The sequence below is a fragment of the Pterocles gutturalis genome, unplaced genomic scaffold (assembly GCF_000699245.1).
Source record: "Pterocles gutturalis isolate BGI_N339 unplaced genomic scaffold, ASM69924v1 Scaffold50408, whole genome shotgun sequence".
Classification (NCBI taxonomy): Eukaryota; Metazoa; Chordata; class Aves; order Pterocliformes; family Pteroclidae; genus Pterocles; species Pterocles gutturalis.
The window spans coordinates 1-11,579 of NW_010127532.1; the positions used below are offsets into that span (position 1 = coordinate 1).

Here is an 11,579-nt window from a genome sequence, read left to right on the forward strand (position 1 = left end):
CGTGGCCGCGGGGATAGCCCATAGCCCTGACGATCTGCATGCGCTCGGCCTCGGAGACCCCCCGCCCCGACCCCGGCAGGGCCGCGCAGAGCCTCTCGAGCTCAGCCTTCACTGCCGCCTCATCCTCCGCTGTGAATTTTTTTGTTCCCTCCAGGATCTCACGTACACTGCTAATCTCTGCTGCGAGGGCTGGGGGGATGGTCCCACGTGCAGCGTTGCACTTGACCAAAAGGCTCACAAAGTAGGTCAATCTCTGGATCTCAGACTGCAGGTCAGAGAATTCCTGGCCTGTGAAACTGAGGCGTGGCTTAGCCAGCCACTCCTGAACTTCATCCAGCCGCTTTCTCAGCCCTTTCCTCTCACTCGCATCAATTTTGCTCATAGAATTGGTTAGGTCTGCTACACACTTGTAGAAGTTAAGCTGGTTCTCAATTAGTCCAATAGTCTTCGTGGAGAGATGGGCAGCTTTTAGTTTATCTTCTAGCATGAGGTATGCAAGGGGGAGGTTCCTCTGCAGAACAGCACTCCCTGTCAGTGCAGGCTGCAGTCTTTGCCTGCTAGACTCAATTTCGTGTGCTGGGCCTTGGATTTTCTCTTTCACCTTTTCTATCTCCTCCAGCCGCCTTTTCACAATGGTGCCGTATCTCAAATTCTTCCTGATAGGTATCTGGCAGATAGGGCATACCTTCAGCTTGATGACATCATCATCTTCATCCATATAATGGTCAAGGCCTTGGGACTCAAAGACATGACCACAGTCTTCAAGCTGTACAAACCGAGCGTCTGGGTCTTCCTCGAAACCAAAAAAGATCTGTGTGAGTTCCTCACGGTCACAAACAAGGCACTTACTTGGGCAGGGCTCTCCACAGAATCCCGTACAAGGATGGCCACAGCGCAGTAGCTTAGCACATGGTGCACTGCAGCGAGGCCGATTGCACACTTCAGAGCAAAGATTGGTACACTGGTAGTGCTGGCACTGCCACGCGCATGGCTCAGCACATGGAAAACAGCGCTCTCTGCATTTCTTCTTACACCTACTGTGGATACAGTGGTTCTGACATTCCAGCTGACAGGGAGGGCATTCCTTAGTACAAGGCTGCTGACACTTGTGGGAGCAGACCAAAAAGCGCTTGCAGGGGCTGTTACATGGCTTATGAAATCTTCCTCCAAAGCAGGTATGACAGGAACCTGGGCATACATGACCACACTCCAGTGTGACAGAACACTTAGTTCTGCATTCCACAGGCTTCTCATGTTTCATCTCCTCAGTGACCCAGCATTTAACTTTCTGGTAGTGGCCACATTTCAGTGTGACTGTAACCAGTTCAGGACACTAGTTCGTGCATTCCTCCCCACAGAATTTGTTGCATGTGTGCCCACAGTTCAACATTTTCTGGCAAGGTTCTTGGCAAAGAAACTCCCTGGCAGGAGTAGAGCACGGCACCATCTGCAGGTGGCCACACGCAGGAATTGTTTTCTCTGCTATCACCATGCATGGTCCACAGGGCTCATAACATGCCCCTGGACAGCGGTGCCCCTCTGCACAAAGCACCTTTTGACAAGGCTTCAGACACTGATACTCTTGGTGCTGTGTGTCATATGGGTTACATGCCCGTGTGCAAACATGGCCACAACTCAACCTAAATTCACAGGGACGACTACAGCCTCCTTCTGGGACTTTTCTGAAGTCTCCTGCTGTAGATACTAATGTCTTGGTTTCAGGATGGTTTTGACAGCAAAGCATCAATGAGCGGCCAATGTGACCTTTCTCCCGAAGGGTGTGAATGATCCTGCTCCAGAGAGGAACCTTGCCAAGCATTCTCATATTTCCAATGCAGTACAGCCCCTTCTTAGCTCTGGATAATGCTACGCATATCCGATTAGGGATCTGTAAGAACCCGGTTCTCTCCTCTTTGTTGCTCCGCACGAGTGACAGCAGAATAATATTCTCTTCCCCCTGGTACTTATCGACTACATGAACCTTCACACCTGCAAAAGTTTTGGCTGGCATGAGCTTTCACAGACATAAAAGCTGTCCGGTGTAAGTAGTGAGAATGGTGATCTGAGAAGGTCGATAATCCTGACACAAGAAGTATTTGCACAGTTCCACTACAAACTGGGCCTCATGTGGGTTCTGGTGGCTTTTCCCTTCCTGGATCTCTTGCTCAGCAAAGTCATGTTCCACAAAGAAGAGGTTAGATAAGACCCCCTGAAACAAGACTAAAGAATGTCAGAAACAATTCTAGCTTCTGTCCCTGCAGCCTGTTTCCATGTCCCCAGTTATACACTGACAGGATGACTCCTAAGGAGGGGACTACACTATGCAGTTACTGCCTAATTAGGTGATTTCCTCTCAGGTTCCCATAGTGTATTCATCAGATAGGAATTTAAGCATATTAATCACATTTCAGCTTTAGCGACATTTCAGTATCCTAATATGAAACCAGTTCCTGTGAATTATTTTATTCCCTGTCTTCGCCAAGTTGTTTCTACTATACCTTTTCAGGTTATAGAAAAGAGAAGATTAAGTGCCAGTAACATTTCTCAAAGCATCATAGTTCCGTTTCACATTTGTGACATGAAAAATGCCTTGCTTAGCCCATGTGGAAAAATTATAGTAAGGTACCAGTGCAGAGGGATTAGCAGCACTTGCCTAAAACTGCCTAGCAAAAAACCATGCCTTCTCTCTTATTACAGTAAAAGCATAAGAAGCAAGGAGGATTGCTTCTCCATCAGGAAAACTACTGGAAGTAGTTTTGATCAACATCAGGAAAACATTAAGGAAGAAACAGAGGCTGACACTTCTTCTGACTGATACCTGCCTGACTACAGCCAAGACTCCTCAAGCGTCTCGTGGTGTGGCAAGCACACTAATGCTTATAAATTATTAAATTCTAACTGTTTATTGTGCATGTTAGCTAATAAGCAATTGCTTTATACTTTTAGGATTAATAGATCTGGGTTGCAGATGTTGTGCATTGGTAAAACGCCCAGAGAACCCAAGGAAGAAGGGTTCCAGTAACCAAGTCACCAAGTCACCTAACCTTATGTTGGAATTTCATGTATTATGCTTTAAGTCTCCCACTTAAGACTTCTTCCTAGCTTTCAATCTCCTACAATTCTTTTGGTCCCTCTTCCGTTTTTCACTGTTCTTTTAGTCGTCAGTACTGGATTCACTTCCAGTGTCCACCATCACTAATCACAGAAGAACTACAAATTACTTGCCTAATTCTATAAAACACATTTCCATGATTCAGGTATAAATTTCAATAACTGAATTTGATCTAAGAATTTGAAATCCTCAAACACCATATTTTACAGAAACTCATTTTAGCCAGTAACACAGGACAAAAGCAATTGCTTGGATTGCTGAAAACTCACTTTTATGTTCTCATACTCCAGGACAGAGGGATGGTTCTCCAGCTCCTGGTACACATGAGGACTGAGAAGCTGGGCAATTTCAGGACGCATGCGGTGCTGAAACACAAAGCAGCTGTATCAGTCTTGAGGGAGGAGCAGCGTGTTTTCCCGTCAATATTCTGTTGTTCCACTATACAGACTGTGGCTGAACACTAGACAAGGATGACTTTCCAGTAAGAGTCACGAAGGGAGCACCTCCCAATTCCCACCCTCCCCGCCCCATCGCTGCCACCACCAGCAATTACAGGGGGAGTAGTAGCAGAGTATCTTCAAGAAAGTAATTTGGCAAGGTTGTTGTAATAAGAATGATGGTTTCAGTGCAAATCTAAGAATGTTCTAGATAACAAAAGCCAGCACCTCACCCTGACCGCTATATGAGCCCTTCTAGGTAGTTTCAATACAGGAGTGCTAGAGATAGCATTAACTTCTCCAGGCACCAAGACAGATGATTACAGCATTTAGCAGGAAGCAGCCTGAGAAGACTGGTGCTGTCAGTCTCCAGAATTCTGGAAGTTTCAGATGCCACCATATGCCATGTTCATTGCACTAAAATATGTGGAAGCCACAGTGCTGCAGATGACATCACTGAAAAATGGGAAGTATACTGGAACACTGTTTATGGCAGTTTGACAGTTCTTACCAATCTTCTTGGGAATTAATTAGCACGTTCTTTTCTTTTAGGCTGCTCTGAGAGCAGAAATATAAACTTAAGTGTACTACAAACTTAAAATAACCTAAATACAAATGTAATGGAGTTTTTTTGTAGCTTTTCCTCACTTGGTATTTCAGACGGACAAAGGGGAAACCGACTTTCACCAGCCGTTCAAAGAGAGAAACTTCCAGATTGAAGTTCTCGGCCAGGTCATATACATTTGCACTGGGTCGCAGCTGAAAGAGAAGGAATAAGAGGTCCATGTTGTAGCACTTTTCCTATGTATTATTAAGATTTTTCATGCATTTCTCTTTCTGTCACCGGTGTCCCATACAAGGTCTAGAGGCTGGATTCTTGCAGAAGTGCTAAGTATCGAAGTTAGATACAGTCACAACTGAAGCAGAAACAAGCACATGTAAAATCGTGTTAAACTAAAAGACAAGACCCACAGGGGCTCTACAAGAGACAGGACCTGTGGTATCTGAGGAAGCTGGGGAGCAGTAAGTCTTGGCAACCTTTCACATATAGTGTTTGGTTAAAAGGTTGTAGTTCATTTGCGCAACAGTTAGAGTCATTAGTCATGGATCTTACCTGCTGGTGATCTCCAATGAGGATGAGATGCTGGCAAGCTTTACTCAGAGTAGTAACGGTGTGAGCCTCAAGCACCTCTGCTGCTTCTTCCACAATGACAATTTGTGGCTCTATTTTCTGCAAGATCCGACGGTATTTGGCAGCACCTGATCAAGGAGAGAAGATAAATCCTAGCAGAATATAATTACATGCAGGCAGTATGACAAGAATTTTCAGAGAGGGGAGTAGGCTGTGTCCCAGAAAACACTGGGGTTCTTCCCAAAATTCTCCATTTCAAGACTCAGCTTTCTGAACTTTAAAACAGCACTATCCCAAGGATGGCTTCTATATGAAGAGTTATCATCAGGGAAGGCAGGTGGGGATTAGAGTCCTCTGCCTCCCTTGGCCCTTTCCCAACCCTCTCTTTAGACATAAGATACATACTCAATACACTGATCAACACACATAAGTAAACCTAAAATTGTCTCTCCAAAGGGTCATATTACAATGACCTTTACACTACCGTCACCAGAAGGTGATGTGGGGATAGCAGTGCTCCTATTAGCTGTGCTTTACTCAGGCACAAGAAGAGGAGCATTTCTATTAGAAGAATGCTGCTCGAGCTGGAGGGAATGCCAGAGTGCACAGAACCCGCTCATGCGGTTAATTGACAACTCACACAATAGCCACATTTGCAAAGTGAGTCAGAGATTAAGAAGGCTGCAGACTAATGCAGAGCCTGACCCAGGCTATCAAGCAGCACATGATACTAATCTTTTGACAACAAGGTCCTTTAACCATTACTGGACGCAGTGCTGTACTGGTTTGCTTCCCAACTGCTGTGCACCTGTAGTTGTCATCCCCACAAGCTGGGCCTCCTTGAGAATGCAGAGATCTTCCTGCAGCCTCAGTTCTGTCAGCCTTTCTGCTGCTGCCTGATACTGCTGTTCACGCTGCAAAATCCTCCATCGAATAAACCCCTGATAGGTCTGCAGCCAAAGCCTGAGAAAAAAGTGCCATTGTCACACACAGCAAGGGAAACAGGATAGTGATCGAGAAGTCCTGAGTGGATTCAGTTCAAAACTTCTGTGTCTTTTGGGCAAGAGCTGACTAGCATCTGTACTTAGTCCCGAACACACGCAGTGGAGATGACAGTACTGCGCATGCAGTACAGGGAAGGTAAGAACAAGCATGTTCAAATAAGGAGCTGAACAGATATGGACAGAAATGCTTTGTCTTGACAGAAAGAGTTTGCAAGCTGGAACAGTCCTAGGAAACGTTTGCCTGAGACCCTGCAAAATAGCTTTATCACCTGTAAAGCCTCCAGCGGGAGCTCAAGTCAAGTTGCCACAGATCCTGAATAGCCTTGGCTTCTAACTCTGTCATGGCATTCAGTTTACGGAGCTCAACCTTCATCTTCTGTTTCATTTTCTTCCTCTGGGCAGCAGTTATCTGCAGAAAAAAAGCTCCCTGATAAGCAGTTGCAGCACAAAGATTCTTCTGTATTAGCATCCCCTTGTTATTCTCTACACAGTCAAGCACAGCCAGAGCATGCTAGTGCATGCAGTTACCTCCCACTGCATAGGTTTCTGTTGCAGTTGGACTGTTCCTTCTTCCTGGTCCTCCAGCTTCATAGCCAACAGCACACTGGCTAGTTCATGAGCAGCTCTGTGTTCTTCCTCCTTCCTTCCCTGAGGCTTTGCCGCCTCTTCATCCTCAATCACTCTGTCAGCATGAATCAGGTCAGCCTCCTCTGGGATCTCCAAAAGCTCCTCTTCTGCTTCACCTTCCCACTCCTTCTGTCTCTCCTGCTGACCACCTGTGCGAGTCACCAGTCACATGCAGTAAGCCACAGCCACTCCAGCAGAATCACGGTGCAGCAGTCAGATCACTATGTGGAAATTAAGGTTAATCTTCTTTCTGCTACTTTTCAGTATCACACGTTTTACAGTCTCTTAAGTAGCAGTGTCTCTTTTCTAGCACACATGCACTGCTTAGGCAAACACACCTGTAGAAGATGAGGGGCTTTTTGTCTGTTTGTTTGCTTTTTACCTGGATTCTCAGCCTCTATATTCTCTGCAGCATTCTGGGTGAAGACAGTTACACCAAGGCCCAGCCACTCCAGAATCACTGAGTGTTGTGAAGCACTGTAGTAAAACTCCTCATCATCCTAATATAAGGAAAGTCAGATCAGCCAGGTCTACTGCACTTCAGAGTCTTAGGATGATGCCAAAGCAGCACCTTGCAGCAGCAGGCAGCTATGACAAGCCCTCTGAGCTAGGTCTGAGCAGCCTCAGATCTTCAGAAAGAGCATCCATCCTCACCTTCAGTTTAAGAGGCTTTCATTTGGGCACTTGTGTTTTTATGCTGATAAAGATCACTTAGAATCTCTGCAGTTTAAAGGAGCAAAATTTAAAGCCCCTGCCTGCCCCACCCAGTCTAGACTACTGTCACTTGGCACAGCTTGCTATTCCCTCTCTCCTTTTCCTAGTAGCCAAGTGATGCTAAAAGAAGTGTGCTTGGGGAACCTCAGACCCATTAGCAGAAAGGGTAGTAAGCATACATTGGGACTGCATGACTCAGAAGAAAGGGACCTCTCTTACCAGACCATTCACCAGACTGTCCCAGTGCTGGGGTGCAATGCACGCTTTCAAGTGGCGTTCGTGCAGAACTCCGTACGTTGTGCACTCCAAGTGCTTTGCTGCTTCACAGAGCTCCTGCTCAGCCTGTTTCATCTCACTGGTTATCTATTCACAGCAAAGACAAGGGAGGCATCATCATACGCAGAGAAACAAAGTTCTGAATCAACAGGACAAGAAACTGATAAAATGAAAAAAGACAGAAGAATTAAGAGGATGACTTCAGTGTAAGACAAGGTGAAAGAACAGGAGTGGAGGGAGTTCAGTTAGCTCCTCCGATGCACAGGTAACCCAGCCCCATCATTTCCAGTGAAGTCTGCACGTACATTCACGTAGGCTCTGCGGAGGTGCATTGGCAAGTTGTATCGGAATTCACACTTCTTCCTCAGCAACCTCAAAGTGAATTGTTTCAGGACCTCACTGCTACTTCTTCCCCCAACACGCACCATCCCCTGTTTTTGGAATGTGTATATTGCTGGGAATGAAAGAGAAATATTAGTATCAAAGAGGCAGGCTCTGTTTTCTGCAACAGGACAAGGGGCAGGGAGAACACCCTTTGTCTGCAAATGCCACACTGGATTGGCACGAGGGAAGTTTTCTCACTGCGGATCAACAGGCGCAGAGTCACTAGAAAAAGCCAAAAGGGCAGGTCATCATGCTGTAAGATGGGCAGAGTAAGAGTTGTACTATAATTTCTAACCTGACCCTCCGTCATACTTGTCAGTTACTCTTACCTTCTAAGAACTGATCCAGTGCGTGGTTAGTGTAGCAGACTACAAGGATGGGAGACTTCTGGGCAGTGCTTTGCCACACATCCTTATTAGTCAAGAGAGCCTGAGCAATCTTCAAACCCACATAAGTCTTCCCTGCAAAACAAGCTCAGAATCAGAAAAGGGTAAACCACTCTCTACGGGGTGCCTTGAAACACAGGAATCATCAAACCCAGACACAAGACTTCCGTCTAGGCTGCAAATCTGGTCTGTGCCAAGAGAGCTGACCCCAGAGATAACTAGTTTACAAAATGTGAACAAAGGAGCATGACACTTTCTCTCTGGCCTGTAGCTGAGCAAGGCCATGCTCTGCAAGAACATTGTCTTTTGGTGAATACACTGGACCTGGAGGCAGGGTTTCCTCTGCTGCTGCATCCCCCAGCCCACTCTGACACTGGCTCAACACATGATATTTGGCTGCACATGAAACATCCACATACTAGTGGAATACAAGCAGTGGTGCTTGTTGAGTTCAGGCACCATTTAAAACAATTACAGTGAATCTTTGTAACACTGTACTCACACAGAGGATAATGGCTGAACACTCACAACATTCTAACATGCTATGAAGACAAATAGGACTGTTGCACAGAACGAGGTACCACATTATGAAAGACGGTTGAATATTTTTTCACCCCAGTGGTGCAGTTGGCTTCTACTTGCAACTCGGCTGGCAATGCCTAAAATCAGATATGGGTATCTGAGGATATTTTAACCTTCTTCTCCACAGCTCACGCTAGCTGGGCTTACTCAAGCATCAGTTAGGCATGGGACTAAAGCTCTGGAAACAGTACAGCTAGATTTCTCTGAAGCTAACCTCCCTAAATGGGGGAGTCAAGGAGCACTTAGATGACAGAGACTTAAAGCAAATGTTTCTCACCAGTCCCAGGAGGTCCTTGGATAATAGCCAGCTCCTTGGTGAGTGCAAGACTCAATGCTTCCATCTGAGACTCATCTAATCTCAAGGTTTCCATTGAAGGCCACTGCTTGGGATCAAGAACATGGACACTTTGCCTTCTCAAACCATCAGGGTACATCTCTTCATCTGACAGGGGATCTTCCATCAAGGGTGCAAAGTTGAAGGCAGTATCTATTGTTAGGTATGCTGGCTTCTTCACCTGTGCATCACATTCCACGATATACTTCTGGAATGGGATATCTTCTTCCTGGATTTCCTGTAACCCTTCTAACACATGCCGATAGGCGTCAAAGTAGGCAGTTGTCTCTACCATGAGGAAGGAGTCTGAGGGCTGAACCTCTGCCAGCAGTGCCTGGCTCTCTGCATTAAAACATAGCTGCACAATCCCGTGGGCAAGATCTGCATTATCACGATTAGAAACAGTGGCAAAAAGGCATGTTTCAAAGTGATCTTTGGACATGCAGATCAGGGATCCATATAGCAACCGCTTGGAATTCTGCCATCGTACAAACTTCAATGGTTTTATGTCAAACTGGACCTTGTAAACAATACCAGTTGAGGAACAGAGAGGTGTAATAATCCGCATGTCAAAGTAGATCCTGATATCATCAAATTTTTTGTTTCTCAAACCTTTGTTCTCAAAGCTCTGCAAAAGTTCCAAGACACCTTCTCTTAAAGGCCTTACAAAGTCTTCTCTCAAAAGCCGGAAATGGGTGTCAAGATAAATGCTGGTGCTCTCATATCTTCCAGAAATAACATTACGACGTAGAAAGGGTTTCTCATCATGGTGTACCTCATTATATGTCGGATATATGGTCATTGTACGATAGGTTTCTTCTTGACCATCAATCTGAGGCTGCATAAGAGTATAGTTATCAGCCCTCAGTGTGCCCTCACGTCTCTTCTCCTGCAGATGCTGCATGAGCATCTGGACTTTATTTAGCTTCTTCTCTGTTTCTTCTGTGATGTCCACACCAGAAGCTCTCAGGGCATTTATGGATGTTGGCAAGACTGTCAAGAGAATGGAAATTTTCTGCACAGAGCTGGCTGGGAAAATACTGATCAGGTCCTGAAGAAGTGAAATGATGTTACTAATGTGCACAGGGTACTGATGACGTACAGCAGGGACTGCTTCTGTTATCATGTCAGACACATACTGTGGCAGACAGATCTTGAGAAAGTTGGACTCCTTCACCACTCCAAGAAGCTGTTGGGCACTCTGTCTATCCATTCTGGAACTGCATGCTTTTTGAAGCACCTGGCAAATGAGCTGAAGGAAGCTGGGTTTCATAGCTGTTTGGGAAAGAAGTTCCTTCAAACCTGAACTGGAAGCAAGTGTGATGACAACTTCTGAAGGGTCTTTCTGGAGGAGACTTTCTAGGAACTTATAACCAATCCTTTTGACTTGCTGAGGCTGGTCACTGAGCTGAGCACCACCTGGGGTAGGGTTCTAGTAGAAATGAGGCTTCTCCGAAGGTTGCATCCTCCTTCCCTTACTTTCATTTTCCTGCCCATCCCTCAGCCCTCTAGCTCCTTCCTGGGCTTGTCCACCTTGATACCTCCTTCCCCTGCCCTCATTTTCTTGCTCATGCCAGGATCCTCTGGCCCTCTCATGTGTTTGTCCACCTTGATACCTCCTTCCCCTACCCTCATTTTCTTGCTCATTCCAGTGTCCTCTGGCCCTCTCATGTGTTTGTCCACCTTGATGCCTCATTCTCCTGTTCATTCCAGTGTCCTGTGCCTCCACTGCTGGCCTGTCCACCTTGGTTTCCTGGTTTATTCTTGCTTGATTGAGGAACTCTTTGAATCCAACTACCACATCTCTCCTCTCTTTGCCCAGGTGGAAGAGTATAATTACTGGCTTGGGGACTTTCTCCTAACTGAGCTGCCTGGCCTGGCACATCGTTTGTTCTGTTTCTGCTTCTTCGTGTAAAGCCAGCATCCCAATGATCTGCATGCCCTTAAAATAAACAAATAATAATTTTTAAAAAGTCCTTAATTATAAATGCAACCACATTAACTTGTCTCCCAACACAAACGCAGGAGCATTTTCAACAGATAGTCAGCATATTTTGGACATTTGTCATCAAGTTAGAAAACTACCATTATATTTGCACCAAAACTTTCAAATTGGTGTTTCCTTTGTACCCCTTTTTGTAACCACTGAAAAGAGTGCCATGCCTAGAGTTCACTTAAGCTGTTAAGCCATGAAGACGCTAAAAAAGTAAACCCTTTTCCACAGAACAGAAAGCAGAATTCAGAAGGGACAAAGTTTCCTGCACAGAACAGGATTTCCTTGGGAGTCAGCCATCACTGAAATAATGACATAGGCAGCAGCAGCTGACTTTGACTGACTGTACACAGCTCAGTGAAAACACAGACCATTTGGTCAAGAGTAGCAGGAATCGTAGACCACGTAGCCTTTGTCACACTCAGAATAGAATACTCAGGGCAACACTGAACACTACACTAGCAAAAACAGAGCAACAGTTCGCAAAGAGAACTCACTGCCCCAGCGAGACCCTGGCAGCAAACAAGGAAATGCTGGAATTATTCAGGCGTAAGAGGGAACTTCACTATACACAGGCAGGGAAGGAGTGGACACCCCC

The 11,579-nt window shown here is 45.7% G+C and overlaps 1 protein-coding gene across 1 annotated transcript; it reads right to left on the reverse strand.

The window, feature by feature from the left end:
* Positions 1-6: 6 nt before the first annotated feature.
* On the reverse strand, positions 7-10,922 carry ZNFX1 (zinc finger, NFX1-type containing 1; the record flags this gene model as incomplete). The annotated part of the gene is given in 12 exon segments (XM_010079299.1): positions 7-2,209; positions 3,382-3,477; positions 4,198-4,308; positions 4,664-4,809; positions 5,490-5,644; positions 5,955-6,094; positions 6,214-6,461; positions 6,695-6,812; positions 7,246-7,389; positions 7,608-7,756; positions 8,016-8,147; positions 8,932-10,922. Coding segments are annotated over 12 exon segments (5,407 nt in total), but the record flags the coding sequence as incomplete, so codon positions are not given.
* Between the last annotated feature and the right edge of the window lie 657 nt (positions 10,923-11,579).